General features: G+C 49.9%; 1 protein-coding gene across 30 annotated transcripts in view; it reads right to left on the bottom strand.

The window, feature by feature from the left end:
* Positions 1-15,564, bottom strand: part of PPFIBP2 (PPFIA binding protein 2) — a 149,124-nt gene that overhangs the window by 18,682 nt on the left and 114,878 nt on the right. For 16 of the 30 annotated variants that reach the window (XM_082682960.1, XM_082682976.1, XM_082682951.1 and 13 more), the window contains 9 exons: positions 15,039-15,100; positions 13,840-13,915; positions 12,673-12,776; positions 10,859-10,926; positions 9,187-9,244; positions 8,241-8,282; positions 4,445-4,583; positions 2,679-2,820; positions 1,944-2,072 (listed from right to left, as the gene is read on the bottom strand). In XM_082682960.1, the coding sequence (XP_082539086.1) occupies positions 1,944-2,072; positions 2,679-2,820; positions 4,445-4,583; positions 8,241-8,282; positions 9,187-9,244; positions 10,859-10,926; positions 12,673-12,776; positions 13,840-13,915; positions 15,039-15,100 (820 nt within the window). Of the gene's footprint in view, positions 1-1,943; positions 2,073-2,678; positions 2,821-3,243; positions 3,277-4,444; positions 4,584-8,240; positions 8,283-9,186; positions 9,245-10,858; positions 10,927-12,672; positions 12,777-13,839; positions 13,916-15,038; positions 15,101-15,564 lie in introns of all 30 variants that reach the window. The other 14 variants (XM_082682950.1, XM_082682972.1, XM_082682949.1 and 11 more) reach the window with 1 other exon arrangement.

The raw sequence follows: 15,564 nt of genomic DNA, 5'->3' as shown, positions 1-15,564 counted from the left end.
GCACTGTTAGCATAAATGCAGCAATCTCCTCAGGGCGGCCTTCTCTTCCCTTTCTCATCCTTGTTATGGTTAACAAAGCACAAAAACATTCACACCAAGCAGCCCTGTGGCTGGAAGCAGTTTTTCCTTCATCAGAGAAGTTCCTGACTTTGGTTACCCCATCCTGAAATGGCTGACAGAAGGTAAACGGGCCTCCTAACCATGCGGTCGAGCACTAAGGAAAAATGCTGAAGGGTCTTAGAGAAAGTTCTTATACCCCTGCCAGTGAATCAATGCTAAAGAAATCACCAGAATTGGAGCTGAGGTTAATCATGCAAGCTGACTGTAGACTTTTTTCATCTCTGAAAAATCAGAAACATTTGCGTCTAAATTTAAAAAAACTGCTAGGAAAGTAAAGCGTTCTTGTGGCATATATAAGCTTTCTTTGGCTCGCTTTTCTACTGGCTCTGAATGGGTCTCTGCCTTCTCTTGCCTCCAAAAGCTACCACTCACCGAGCATTTACACCTGTAACACCAATGCCTCGGACCCGAGCGGGTAGGTACAGAAGTGCACACACCCTCACACCTGCACCTGGAGAACACATCTGCTGACACCCATCAAAAGCACAAGTGGATCTGGGGAGGCCTGTGTCTGACACCAGAGCCAACCACCGGGAAAGCTTAGAAAGCTGGGGCTGACTGGGTGGGGAAGAGAAGGGTGTGCCCATGGGTTCCCTTTCTCAGGGCAGTAGGGGCGGGGTGGGGAGGGGTGGGGGGTGAGGTCCATCAAGAATAGGCTGCTTTAGGGAAACGTGCTCCTCTCCTCTCGATTGTACTGTTTCTGAGGATTGGTATTTGAGCTGTGCACATCTTACTCACTACTTGCTCCTGGCATGGGTAGACGGCAATCTCAGAGTTATTAAATAGGAGAGTTAAACATTACTTTTCACTGTTGGGTTAGATTTAAAGTGTCACTATGCAATCCTGTGGAAGGTGCTCAGAAGCCTGACCTTGGCTGAGTAACTCAGACTTCAGAAGAGAGTTACTAGAGATAATATTTTGTAGAAACTGTCTGATGGGAACAGGGGATCTGAGGATATGGAAAGGGATTTTCCTAAAGCCCCGGAGTACCGTTTTGCCTGGACAGGCCTGAGGGAGGTCTAAGGAAAGGGAGCAGAGCTGCTCACTGGAGAGTGTCTACCAGGGCCGTCCAGGTCAAGCCAGGAACCGGAGGAACCCCAGCACAGCCAGGGCACACCAAGAAAGTTTAATTTTTTTCACAGTTTTTTGTCTGGGCATGATGGGAGACTCCTGCAAAAGTTCCCAGGTAGTTCCCGTGGCACACACTGTCTGCCACCCCCTTCAGCTAACACCCTTCAGCAAAGCTTGGGGCCTTGTCTTAGGAGGCATAATGGCAACACAGCCTGCTCGGGTAGCGGGGGACAATGCCCCTTCTCAACGTTTACAGGAGGAGGTCGACCGTGAGTGGCAGACTGCTGATGCTTGGGTTAGATGGGCAGCATCGATGTGATCCTCCTAAGAACTTTATAATAAACTTCCTTTGATTCCTCACTTCACAAATGAGGAAACTCATTTGTTGAGGTGCAGAGAGGTGACAGAACTTGCTTTAAGGCTTGCCGCTAGAAGTGGCTGAGCGGACATTCCAAGTCGGGTCTGTGGTTCCATAATCTACGCCCCAAAGTTTGCCCCAGAGTTTCTCAATCCCGCACGCCAAGGCCCCGAGGCGAATGAATCACACACATGCAGAGCTGCTGAGGGCCCAGCACCCATGGTGGCTTGGAGCGGGGCCTCTTGGCTTTACCTCAGTATGCCCGCAAAGCATGAACAATGTCTGCTTGCGCCAAGTGGGAGACGGGGAGAAGCTCTGCCTTCTGTCTTGGCAGCATTTGGCCCCTTGGCCAAGACTTCACAGTTCTCTGTTGATGGACTGGAGGGAGCCTTACCATTTCTGACCCTTGGGGTCTCTGGTCCTAGAGAGCCTTGGCCCTGCAGTTGCCCGGAGCCCACCTCGTCGAAACTCCGCCATCCCTGGGGTGTCGGTGTTGAAGTTCCCGGACTGAGTTCTTCGGATCCTGTGTAGAGAGGATTCCGTGGAGAGTGTCAGGGGGCAGCTGGGGGCACGCAGGCAGGGCACCAGCCCCTATGCAGGGCCACACCAGCTGGAACCCAGACTCTCCATGGCACTGCTGCCCAGGGCCTCCCAGAGATCAAGGATCATGGCCTGTGACAGCTCCCCAGACCCAAGCCTCAATTCTCATTCTGCCTCTGGGATTTGGAGCACACCCTGTGGGGTCCAAGTGAGGAGTGATGCGGGGGAGGAGCCCGTTTCTTCCCAGGGGCCAGCAAGTCCTTCTTTAGACACAGACTGACCCCGTGGAAGGAAGAAGTTGGTCTCATGCATTGTCTCTCCCAAAGTACATGTGGTGAAAGCTGCAGAGAATGTGCTTGGGGTTCGTGGGAGGGAGTGATGCCGGGAGCGAAGGGCAGGTAAGGTAATAGCTACATTTACTGTTCTCCTCCTCTGTGCCCTCAAAGAGAACTCCAATTCTTCCCTCCAACGGCCTTTCTGCTTCGAGTGGTGCTCCAACATCTAATTAAACTGGGGGCTATGTGGTTCTTTGCCCGTTCTAGAAGAATTTTGATTCTAAGCAATGTAATTATGATCACCACCAACTTACTTTCCCCAGAACTTCCTGATGCCTTTGGGGCTCCGTTTACCATCTGGGGTCAGGGGAGACTGGGGGCTTGAGTCAGTGCCCGAGGACGTGGATGAGAGATCGTTGGCCACGGCGGTGTCGTCCCAGCCACTTTCTGTGTCTCCTGAGATGGAAAGAATGGAATGGTGTGTGAAGGACAAAAAGGAACATGACCTTCAAAACCTTGTCCCCAGGCCAGGGCCATCCTTCAGTGGGGCTGGGGAAGAGTCTGCTCTGCCTGCTAGGCAGAATGTCACACCTCCTTCTCAGAAACCAGTGGGGACTCAGGCACACTCCAGGCTCTCTCTCTCTCTGAGGACTGGCCAGGTTAGTGTTCCAAACTGGGGTGAGGTAATGTCTTCAAGTGCTAAAGGTTTGGGGGCCCAAGTACTGGTGGGTAACTCCAACAAGGAGCTTCCTCCTGCCCCCAAGGGAGATGCAAGGCTGCAGGCAGGAGGGGACGTGGCTGAATGTTCCAGAAGGGAGGGTGTCAGGGGAGGGACACAAGGGCATCTCACTCTCCACCTCACCTGGAAGGGTACAGTACCTAATACCGGGGCACTGACACTCCGGCCACGATCTCCAGCCAATCAAGAAGCAGAGAAGCCACATGAAGAAGCAAGAGAGGCCAAAGTCCAGCCCAACAGAGTTACAGGGAAGCAAAGAAATAAACAGAAGAGTCATCGAGCAAGAGAGAAAAACTCAAACAGAAAGAAAAATAATCCCATGAGAAAAGAAGGGAGGGAACAGTGACTGAACTTGGACCCCAGGGTCAGTACGTTGAGAGGAGGCCTACCGTGAGGGGATGGAATACTCTCGGGGCCACTCCCTGGTAGGCCGAGGCTGCCACACACGGGTAGGGAGACGAAGGGAGAGTGGCAGGGGCTGACATGCTGGGGCACATGCAGCCCCCATGTGGGCGCCAGGGCTCCCTCAGATCAGTCTAGAATGCCCTGAAGCTGTTGCGAGTCCAGAGTCTCAGGGTTACCAGGACAGACTATTTCAAGAGCTTGTCTGGAGTTCCTGCAGCCAGAGGCAGAACTGGCCGAGGGCAGAAGCCAGCCCACGGGCTAGCTCAGAGAACTTACAGGGATGAGGAGGAGAGGAGGGAGGGCTCTGCAGGAACCAGAATGTTCCCTCCTACACTCCATTGACCTGTTGTTGTTGAGGAGAGATGGCCTACTCTGCGTGAAAAGCAGTGAAGACCTCCACGGTTCCAGGTCCTAAGCACCAAAAGGGCACCTGTGGGTGGATATCCTCGCCCACTGGCCACTCCATTTCCCTAAGGAAACACTTTCCCTTGGACGAGCGCATAATATCATCTTACCGGTAATAGAGGGGCTGCAGGAGGAAGGCACAGACGGGGAGAGATCAGGATGACAAAGGAGGAGGGAGGGAGGAACAGGAAGGATGCACTCAGGGGTCCAAGAGGGAAGGAACAGAGGAATGATGGGAAGGACAGGGAGGGCCAAGAGAGGAGCACTGGAAGAGGGCAAATGGGGGTGGAGCGACTGTGGAAAGGAAGGGAGGGCTCACAGCCTGGGTTTCTGGCGTTCTACAGGGCTTACCAAAGGAAATAATGTACCCAGACAGGGAGCCACGGTCTTGGTCAGGGAGGCCACCCAGAAGGACCCTTTTCCTGTCCACTCACCCGACCAACCCCCAACTGTGGGCTGTGGTAGGGGGCGTGGGACTTTTGCAATAACTTTTGAAAGTGTGGCTGCCACCCCCAGGGCCTGGACACTCACTCAACCGCAGCGGGCTGCTCCCTGCGGGGTCAGGCTTTGAGGCAGTGGCAGTCGACTTGGCAGCCTCTCCATTGGGCGTTGCTCCTGAAAGCTTCCCAGGTAACGTGGGGTATTTGTGCTCCACCAGGAAAGGGTTGTCCTGTTGGACGGAGAGAGAGAGACGTGTTCAAGCAACTTTATGGCCTCAGACTCAAACCCCAGTTAGGAAATGTTTGGATGCACAGACAACTCAGCTTTCCAAGAGTCTTGTGTCACTTAGCCCAACTCAAAGACCTTGCAAAGATCACTTAGTCCAGGAAAAGGGACCAGAGTTCTGAGAAAGAAACTTGCCCAAGGGCCACACAATGAGACAGGGACAGAGTCAGGACCAAATCTGGGGCTGTTTGCAACTGACCCTAAACAGGAAGTGGAAGTGTCTGGCAAAGGGGGGCTTTGCCCTTTGGTCGGATGCTCGGACTCGCCATGAATTAACAGCCACCAATGATCCCTTGGGCACTTCGAATTAACAGACCTGAATCCCAGTAAAGGGTACAACTACTGCTTTGGTATATATATATTTATGCAATATGTCATATGTAAGTTACATTTATATATTACAGTAACAGTTATCTTGAAAAACACCAGGTTAAGACAAGTGAGAAGGGACGTACACACAGGGGAGGTGACAAGAGCAAACACTCTGGGGGGGGCAACACACCACCCATTCCCTTAGGAACTGAGGATCCTGGTCTGCATAAGACTCAGCCCCAGTGCTATGGGCCTGTGCACACACCCTAGCCACAAAAAGGATACCCAAAACAAGGTCACATAAAGGGAAAAGAACGGCACTTAGCTGGTCAGGATGGGCACACTGCAGCCAGAGAAAAACAAGTATCACAGGATTTCACTCCCATGTGGAATTTAAGAAATAAAACAAATGAACAAAGTGAAAAAGAGAACAAAAAACAGGATTTTTACTACAGAAGACAAATGGATGGTCACCAGAAGGGAGGTGGGTGGGGAGGGTGAAATAGGTGATGGAGTTAAGAGTGCAGTTATCACGAAAAGCACGAGTGACGTACAGAATTACTGAGTTGCTATGTTGTACACCTGAAACTAGTATAACACTGTTAACTACACTGCAATTTTTTTTTAAAGATTTTATTTATTTATTTGACAGAGAGAGATCACAAGCAGGCAGAGAGGCAGGCAGAGAGAGAGGAGGAAGCAGGCTCCCTGCTGAGCAGAGAGCCCGATCCCAGGACCCTGAGATCATGACCTGAGCCGAAGGCAGCGACTTAACCCACTGAGCCATCCAGGCGCCCCCCCCCCTTTTTTTTAAGAAGAACATAATGGCCCCTAAGGCCACAAACCTAAGGGAAACCCAGTGGAATGCATTTGAATAAAGAGAGAAAATTCATTCCATTTTTCCTTTACCAAGGAAATCGACTGTGGATAACTTGATGGGGCCCAGAAGAAAAGTAATATAAATATTCTGATTTCCAAATAGACAAGTCAGAGAAGTAATGGAGACTTTAATGACTGAGACATCTCTTGAAGTTTCATTTAGTTAAAAGCCAGGTATCCAACGAATTTCTGAATTCAGTGTGCTTATAAAAATACGCATCCCTGAAATTGTCTGAAATCTGATTCGTTCACTGAACATGGACTACTAATCCCTGTGAATGCTGACTACTAATCCCTATGAACAGGCTTGGAAAGGAGATGTTGGGGGGAAAAAAGAGACTAAACTTCCAAGAAGTCTGAAAGAACCAGCTGGTGAAGCAGAAATAATCAGATGGGGAGACTGCATGATTTTTAAGCTCATGACGACGCAGGAGGCAGACACTAGACCTGGTCAGATCAACAATTTACAAATGTCAGTCCCTGTGCCAGCTGCCCCACAGTCACCAGGGACACCTGCAAAGACAGATTTCCCAGGTTGCACCTGGTCCTGTGAATCTACCCCTCTGGGAGCACACCCCAAGTGGTGGTATTTTTTTTTTTTTTAAGATTTTATATATTTATTGTCAGAGAGAGAGAGAGAGAGCACAAGCAGGGGGAGCAGCGGGCAGAGGGAGAAGCAGGCCCCCTTGCTGAGCAGGAAGCTTCATGCAGGACTTGACCCCAGGACCCTGAGCCAAAGGCAGATGCTCAACTGACTAAGCCACCCAGGTCCCAAGTGTCTGTATTTTTAACAAGCATTTCAGATTACTCTGATGCACAGTTAAAGCTGGAAGCACTGAGTGTGGGGAAGGCAATGTTTGAAAGGTTTAAGGATCTGTGACTCCAGGTTCCCCATGACACAGAAATAGAGGAGTGGGGAAGGGCTCTCAAGATTTCCAGTTGCATCATCACCCATGCACCACCCCGCTCAAGGATAGGGAAGAGACCACTGAGGCCACCGATGTGGGCTGTCCAGGGTGCTCACTGAATGGGAAAGGGGACAGAAGCTGTATTGGAAAGAGGACAGAACCTAACCCAAGCATGCATGTCGCAGGTCTATAAGACAACAGAAAGAATCGAGGTTGACAGAAAGGGCTCTCAGCTCTGTTTAGCCAAGAACGACAGCCAGGAAGGAAGAACTCAATGCTGGAAAAGGTAAAGGTCAGGGAAGGACCCAGAAGGAACAGAAGAATGCGGCTGCTTGTGGGGGAATGGAAACCCCAGCTGCCTCATGTTAGAACAGAGAGGAAGTGCACTGGAGGCGGCAAGAACACAGGCTTTGTGTAAGACTGACTCAGACAAAGCTTTCCCTTCAGCCTCCCACAACCTGTTTTATTGTTTCTCAATGGGGAACAACTCCTGCCTCAGGCTGAGCACGCCAGGAGAGCAGATAAGCACAGGCACAAGAAATATCACGTGCCTGGGGCCTGGAGAGACAGCAGGCAGTAGGAGCACAGTCTCTAGATCAAACCCCATCGAGAACATCACGCTCATGTGTGGTCCATGGCACGAGCCGGAGAAACCGGTGCTGACCCTAAGGAGGATGAATGGGAACTTGAAAGGTTTGTGATCCATACGCTGGAGAAGAGGATGTTCAGCTCAGAGGAGGGCGTGAGAAGCAGTCAGGAGCAGAGGAGGCTGGTTCATTCCAAGGGCTCCAGAGGGAGAGCCAGTATCAGTGGGCACATGCTCTGGGGAAGTCCTGAAGGTGTGTCTACTAGGACTGGGAAAGATGTGAAGAGCATTCCAGCACAGAAAGCAAGGGCCAGACGTCAACGTTAGGGGATGCCCCGGTGGCTGAGTGTGCCCATGCTTAGCCCTGACATGTGAGCACAGAAAGGATGATAGCTGTCCTGCTCCTCCAGCTTGTGTGTGGGAACCCTAACCTTCCCCTTCCCAGCAATCAGATCCACAATGTTAAAGATGAGCTTTCCTGAGCCTGTAAAATGGAAGAGACAATAAGAAATCCCATCCTGGGGCGCCTGGGTGGCTCAGGGGGTTGAAGCCTCTGCCTTCGGCTCAGGTCATGGTCTCAGGGTCCTGGGATCGAGCCCCTCATGGGGTTCTCTGCTCAGTGGGGAGCATGCTTCCTCCTCTCTCCCTGCCTACCTCTCTGACTACTTGTACTCTCTATCAAATAAATAAATAAAATCTTTAAAAAAAAAAAAGGAAAGAAATCCCATCCCACAGATAATGAGATGAAATCACACTTCACGGTGCACGTAAGCCAGAAACGGGAAAGGAAGCGTTGTCTTTCCTCCTGTGCTCTTATCCCTTATGATTCACCTATTTCTCAGGCACAAAGCTGTAAACTGCTCCGTGAAAACTCCAGCAGACAACCACGAGTGCACGATCGGGGCAGTTATCGTACCTTGGCTTCCACCCCAGGGGAGAGCTGGTTCCCGTTGACACACTGTGAAGCAGCAAGAAGGGTTTCAATCATGTGCAGAGAGAGAGACCGGTGTTAGTCACAAATGACAGCTCAGGACCACCTGCCTGCTTCCAGCTGCAAGGCTCATACCCTCCCTCCCCAGCTTTCTGTTAGGTAATCACCATCCACGGAGGAAACACAAGTCACTGTCCAACCTGTGGACAGATGTTCTGGGTAGTTGCCAGCAATCTGACCAGGGAGAGCAAGAAGCACAGGACCACAGGGCCAGAGCCACTGAATGGGCCCCGTGGCTCCTGCCAGCCTCAGTCTTCAGGGGTGTCCTCTGTAATTACCAGTGCTGGTACACTGCTCAGACCAAGGGATTGAACACAGCAGCCTCCAGAAAAGTGCTCTCTCAACAGAGGAGTCTGGTCTCCAGTGACCATGCCCGAGAACCTGTGATCTATACTCTAGTACCCGGGACACCCACATCGTCAAGGGCTAGCCTCAAATAAGGGGCACAAAGCCCTCCTCACATCTCTCTAGACTCTTAAAAAAGCTTCCTCTCCAATCTCCTAAATTATCCTGTAACTCACTCCTGGGCTCATCAACTTTATCCACTTACTTCCTCATTCAAAATCCCTGCAACAGAAGCCCAGGACTCAAGACCTTGACGGCTTGATCTGACTCAGGCTCTGAGCTCACATTCTCCTGCTCCCCGCCATTTCCCAAACCCTGCCTGTGCTCACCTCTGCATCTTGTCCATCAACTACCTGCAGCATGCCCTGGCCTCCCTCTGGGATGCCTTGGGCCACACCTGACTGGTTTTCTCAGAATGTTCATGTAATTCCTGCCTCTCCATCAGCTTCAGAAAGGCCTCTACAAGGTGGGACCTGTGTGTCCCAGCACTGCTGGGTAAGGAACTCAAGAGTTACAAGAGGCTGACCTTGTCCACAGGTTCACTTCTTAGGTCTTCTAGGCTACATGACAGTTTTTTCTGAGCTCTGGAAAAACACAAAAGAAAGCGAACAAAGACACAGTTACTGGACAAGGTGGTATGTCATTCATGCAGAGGACATACCAAGTGTTTTACCAGTAGTCTGTTAAGTGGGTTTAGGGTCAAGGTCAGGAAAAAGTCACTCTCTCATCACAATCACTACACAGGAGACTGGCCCATCTCACGGAACAGCCTGGTCAGACAATGTTTTGTTGAGGGCATGAGAGCATCATTTAAATCCAAATCAAAAGGCCTTGACATTCCTTGAAAATACAGAACACACTCAATTCTATTACATCAATGGGAGCTAACTGGTCTATAGTCAGAAAGAAGCTCTGCAGAGTCAAAAGACAGGAGAGGTGCCAATATGGCCTCATCCGTGAGTCTAAGATATAACCCCGGGAGGAAGGAACTGAGCCACATTACAGTGGAGGTGAGCACATCAGCCAGCCACAGCTCCAAAGCATCACCTGTTAGGATCTTCCAAGCTTTTGCTCCAGCTCTGTCCTGATCAGTCTGCTCAGTGGAATTTGCTTTTTCAGAGGTTATTTTGCAGAGAAGGGCACAAACTATATAGAGAAGAGACCATGCCAACAGGGGTCACAAGAGTTACCTTGTAACAAGTCTCTTTGGCAGTGATGCTTCTCAGTTTATATGAGTAAAGCAAAATCTCTTAGTACATTGGTCTCTTGTGAGTCTGATCAATGTGAGTTAATCACTGTTGACTTTTTCCTAAGTGAACTCATATATAAACTAAATTTCTTATTGTGCAAAGTGACTACCAATTGCAGCCTTTGACACTGGCATTTTTCTCTAGGGCTAAAGGCTGAGGGAAACAATGGCTCTATAGAAAGTGGGGTCCAGAATGTAGGAGCTGGAGCCTCAGCACCATTCTGGGGAAACTTCCATCATACATACGGCCAATCTCCCCAGATGCCTCACTGAATGACACTCCGCTCTTGGCAGTGGAGCCTCTGTATCTTCATTACATGGGGCCTAACCAGGAAGCATGTTCTAAATTGTTGACCTAAGGAGCTAGAAATAGTTCATTTTAGAGGGAACTAGATCAGTGGCAGCCAGGTGACCCCACAGGCCAGCCCATTATAAGCTCATTGCCATTATAAGCTCATGTGAAGCTTCCCCAAAGCAACAGAACCAACCTCCCTATAGGAGAAATGGCTTTCCCTGAGAAGCCAGACTGTCACAGGGCTCTGGGACTCCTAAGAGCAGGAAGGACTTTCAAGAGTGGACTGTTGAAAATAAGACACACAACACGGGATGCTCTCAGCCCCGAGGAATCCCTGATGGGCACAGATGACCTACAGCCACTTCTCCTTTGAGGCTCCAACCTCTGGCCAGGTCTTTTCTCAGTGACAATGGCCCAGTTCCTTATCCCATGGGAAGGGAAGCTCCTCCGTGGCTAGGGGAGGTAGGTACGTTTGTGACTGTTCCATGGCCACACTGTGGCCACTGTCAGGGCCTGGAGCACTGCTCAGTGGAAGGGCAGGTGTGACTAGGATCTGTGGCTATGCTCATCTTGCACGGCCAATCCCTGCCATGCAGGAGCCCCAAGGGTGGGCTGAGCACACAGCAGCTCTGGGGACATAGTCAGGACACCTACCTGGTTTCCAGTGATTTCTGTGGTAGTGGAGGCGGCCCCACGGTGGGAGAGCTACATCTTGGAGGCATCTGCACAAGAAACGAAGTCACTGTAGGGGACACTTAATGTGTGGAGACCACCTACCATCCCTTCTCCTTTGGACAACTCCCCTTGAGGAGTCCCACTTCCTCCTCTAGGTACAGCCACATTGACTGTGTTGATTCAGGTGACTTGCTCTTTCAGGACGCCCAGGAGGAAGGAGTACTGGAAACCCAGGCCAACCTGCTCCTCCTCCCCAGATCTGCCCCCATATCCCTGCAGGAGAGTCCTGACACCTGAACCCCTGGGGACCCTTGCCACTCCTGCCCTCTCTGAGCTGGGTTCTTTAGCTTTTTCTTTCTTGCAGGAAGCCACCATGCACCCTTTCAGAAACATGCCTTGTTGGTGTAAGTTAGCCAGAGTTGATGTCTGGTGCTTGCAACGAGAAGCACTAGAATGGACCTATGCACTCAACAAGCGTGAGCCACCTCCATGGCCTGCCAGGCCCCATGCTGGGTGTGAGTAAGTGTTCCCCACAGCAAAAGGGCAGACAGCTGAGATAAAAGATCAGTGCAGACGTTCTTATGATAATGACACCTCTAACATAACAGAGGGGTGGATGGGAGGAAGGGAAACTTCAGAAGAGGGCTTCAGAGGGGAGAACACTTGAGAAATGAGAATGGGCTTAGTGAGAAGGCAAAAAGGGAAGAGAATTACAGGTAGACCGAACATGAGCTAAAGGTGGCATCTAAGGAGGACTCAGTTTGACACTTTCACTTTTGTACTAAGTGCAAAGATACTTTTTCTCTAGAACCCGGTAAGTACCTTTTTGATACTTTTTTAGACATTTTGGTCTAATAAACATGCGTCCATTTCCAGGTTCTGCCATCTAGCTGCTGTGGGACCTAAAGCAGATTAATTACCCTCTCTGAGCCTCAGCTTCACAATAAAGTAAGAATCCCAGCTGGGTGTCATTAAGGTGACAAGAAATAAGGTGAGAGCCATGTACAGAGCTCACTGCAGTTATCACACATTGGTACTGGGTGTCCATCACTGCTTCTGTACGATTGCCAGCAATCTGGAATGTTTGTCTGACTTGATAACTGGGTCACTTGGTAACATTTTAGTGCCTCCCTCAATTAAAAGAGTTGAGCTAGACCCCTAAGATCCTCTTCAGTTTGGCCATTCTAAAGTTTCATGAGCTTTTTTACCCTGAGCCCAAGCCCTTTCTCTCCTTGAGATCTGGATCTATGAGTATACGTGCTTATTTGTATCTAATCTGAATGAGGAGAGATTTGTGTAGGACAAAGAAAATCTGTCTGCTGGTTACAGCGGCTAGAGGGGGTGTCTGAAATAGGAACGGATCCCTGCAGTAGCTGAAGTTATTCCCCTCCATGAGGAAGGCACACTCATCCATTCGACAACCATCTGCATTCTCCTGGGCATCGGGCACTATTACAGACACTGGACAAATGGGGGGAGATAAAACCAAACCACCCTCGGTCTCTGCTTATACCCCAGAGAGGAAAGACAAAAGAAACAAGGAACTGGATTGAGAGTTCCTATCTTTGCAAGTCCAGCGTCCATGATGCCTACCCACCCAGTCAGGACACAGGCCAGTGCCTAGGCCCCTACCCGCCCTCGGTGCTCTCCCCAGGGCCTTGGGGGCCACACCATCTATTTAATTTCTCACCTGTCAAGATTTATACCTGACAGGTACCTGACTAGATCATCCCCCAAGCTCTGTAAGCTCCCAGGGCCTGCCCAAAACCCCCATCATGGGTGAAACATAGCACCTCTGGTTTAAAGAATTCTTCAGGGCCTTTATTCGCACTGTTCCACTTTCTGAAACTTCCCTCGAGTTCTTCTTCATTGATTAAAAGAGTTCTTTCCGAAAGCCCTGGAAGCATTAATGCAGAAGGGGGGATCACTACTGTGGGAGTTATTCAGAAGCCCATAATTAACACAAAATTCTAACAGTCTTTCTCCTTCTTTAAGAAAGCCTAGGGAATACATAAAGGTACATTAAGAGTGTGACTCAGATTCTTCAGGACATCTGAAGATGGACTGTCATGAGGGTCATCTCAAGGGCAAAGCTCATGTATGGAACATAGAGAAACCCCGAGGATTCCTCCCCATCCTTCTCTCTCCTTGGCCACAGGCAATCAGGCTCTGATTAGACCCCAAATACCAAAAAAGAGGGAATATAGGGAAGTGATGTGTGTGCAGGCCCAGCAGAAGCTCAGCCAGAATGGAAGGTCTCTGAATGCCCTCGGAGCAGCCCCCTCCTCCGAAGTAGCTGCTTTCCCAGGACTGTGATAGGAGCCCAGGTCAGCGGCATGAAGGGTAAGGCAGGCAGCCTGGCCTACAGCCTGCTGTGCTCAGACAAACACTAATGCTGCCTGGGAGGTTCGTTCACCCTGGGCATTAAATACGAAACATGGATAGCTCTCCCAGCCCTGTGCCTTCCTACGGGAACCCAGGTACTCAGGGACTTAAAGGAGGCTCCCCGAGTGTCCTGGCAATCTAGTGGGGGAGCTTTTAGATTCCTCTGGAGGTGGGCAAGCTCTAATCCCCCATGAGGGTACCAAAGTAATTATTGGTCCAGGTTTGACTGCACTTACTGCCCCTAAGGGGTATGCTGGAAAGACACACAGCTGATCTCCAAGAATGGAGATTCCCAAGGGCTTGCACTGACGGCTTTATTTTCTTGAAGATCTGCTTAGTCCCTGGGAGCTCTGGACCACCATCGGACATAGTTTCTAGAAAACAATAGCTGCCGACTTCCCCTATCCAGAACAGGCTAACCAGCTCCATTCTCTAGCAGCTTCATTCTCCAGCTTCAGCTAACCAGCTTCATTCTCCAAATGAAGATGAAGACCCTTCTGGCAAAATGCCCCTGGGTTTAACCCAGTTGATGAAATACCTTTGGGAGAAAAGGGCAGAGCCCTCCTTGCCCTCACCTTGTGTTGCCATCATCATCTCCTTTGCCCTTCGATACTGGTTTAGCAGCCCCGTGAGCTCCTCTATCCGACGGTCCTGTCACAATGGGAAAGTAGACTATACGTGAACACCACCACTGGCCCCTCCGAAGATTTCATGGGTGGCGGGGGCCACATTGTGTTCTGTGCACACGGAAAAGAGATGCCACAGGGAACCTAAGGAACGCTTCAACAGAAAGGTCAGCATCCAGCCTCCTTCCCACAGAGCCTGGGTTCTCAGTGCTCTGCTAGGCCGCTCCCAACATTCTGGCCTCTACCCAAAGGCAAGAGTTCAATCTCTAGCCATAAAACAGTCCTTATAGGGATTAAACAGTTCCGGATCAGAACAATCACTATCTCCCCTCCTAAGGTAGCCTTAGAAATCTGTCTCCTAGTTCAACTATTGTCCTAGGAGCTACATGCAAAAAAAGATTAAAATAAAGCTGGTGTGTTTATCCCCAATTCCCTCACCTGTTCCTGGGAAGTCTGAGATTCTGTGTACAACTGATGAAATCTCCCAGAGGAGATCACTTCTTTCAGCAGAGGTCTGGGGGCTTGGGAGGTCACACGGATTCTGGCCCTAGACAGACTTCGGGGGTGAACCCTGGATACACTACCTACTGTGACCTGACCTTGGACAAGACTCAAGTGCTCTGAATCTCAGTGTCCTCATCTGTAATGTGCAGGGCTGTGATCCTCAGAGCTGACGTCCATCCCAGGGAGGTGCTCTTTAGTTACAGAGGGGGCTCCCCTAGGATTATACAGCGATCGAACGTGAAGAACAGAAGGTGGGGGGTAAGCACATGGCATGCTGCTTAGTGTCTCCGTGATGAGTCTGCACCAGACAGTGCACAGAGGAGACTGGTGTCTAAGCGGGAGTCTAAGCAGTTATAACATTGGCAATAACTGTGGTGATATTTTTCCCCCCACACCTACATGAACAGGTACCACTTTAATCTGCCTCTGGTTGATTTCACTTAGGCCAAGTTCCTAGGTATCAAGGGCAAAAACAGGTGGCCGAGGCTCTGTCTCTAAGAGGCAGAAGCCATTCTCCCGACATATCCCCGGGTCAGCAGCCTAATGGGCATGACCCTGCCCAGAATATCAGAGACCAATAGGGACCAAACAGCCAGAGACATTAGCAGAGGAAGAGAGGGCTGCCTGCATGACGGTCATCTTACCTTATCTTCATTGGCAACAAGCAAAGTTTCCATCCCCATTTTCAGACGTTGAATTTCTTGGTCTAAAAGAATTCAGGTGTAGGAAGAACTATGTAAAGACAGACAGACATCCCCACATGCTAAGCTGCTGATACTTTCCTTGTGAATCAACCGCACACAGGCTCTTCTGTTTCTTTAAAAGCCTGTGATGATGTCTGGCATAGTCAGTCTCATTAAACATTTGCTGGACTACTAAATGAATGAATGAGCCTGGTATTTTATCTTCTCTTTATAGATGTTAGTGGGGAAAAATCAAAATGCCATTTACTCAAAGGTGATACAGAAGAACCCCCAAATCTTTCAAAATCAACATCTCGGAAGAATACAGACATTTATTGCTGATTACCTGAGTGGGCATGCACCTGGGCTGCTAACTAGTTTTAGAGAAAATCCTACAGTCCCATGGACTGTAGCAAAGGTGAATTTAAAATAAGAAAAAAAAAAAAAAAGAGCCCACAGCTGAATGAAGATGAGAAAAAAACGATTA

This window comes from Mustela nivalis (assembly GCF_964662115.1).
Source record: "Mustela nivalis genome assembly, chromosome: 9".
Taxonomy (NCBI): Eukaryota; Metazoa; Chordata; class Mammalia; order Carnivora; family Mustelidae; genus Mustela; species Mustela nivalis.
This window is presented reverse-complemented; position numbering and strand designations above follow the sequence as displayed.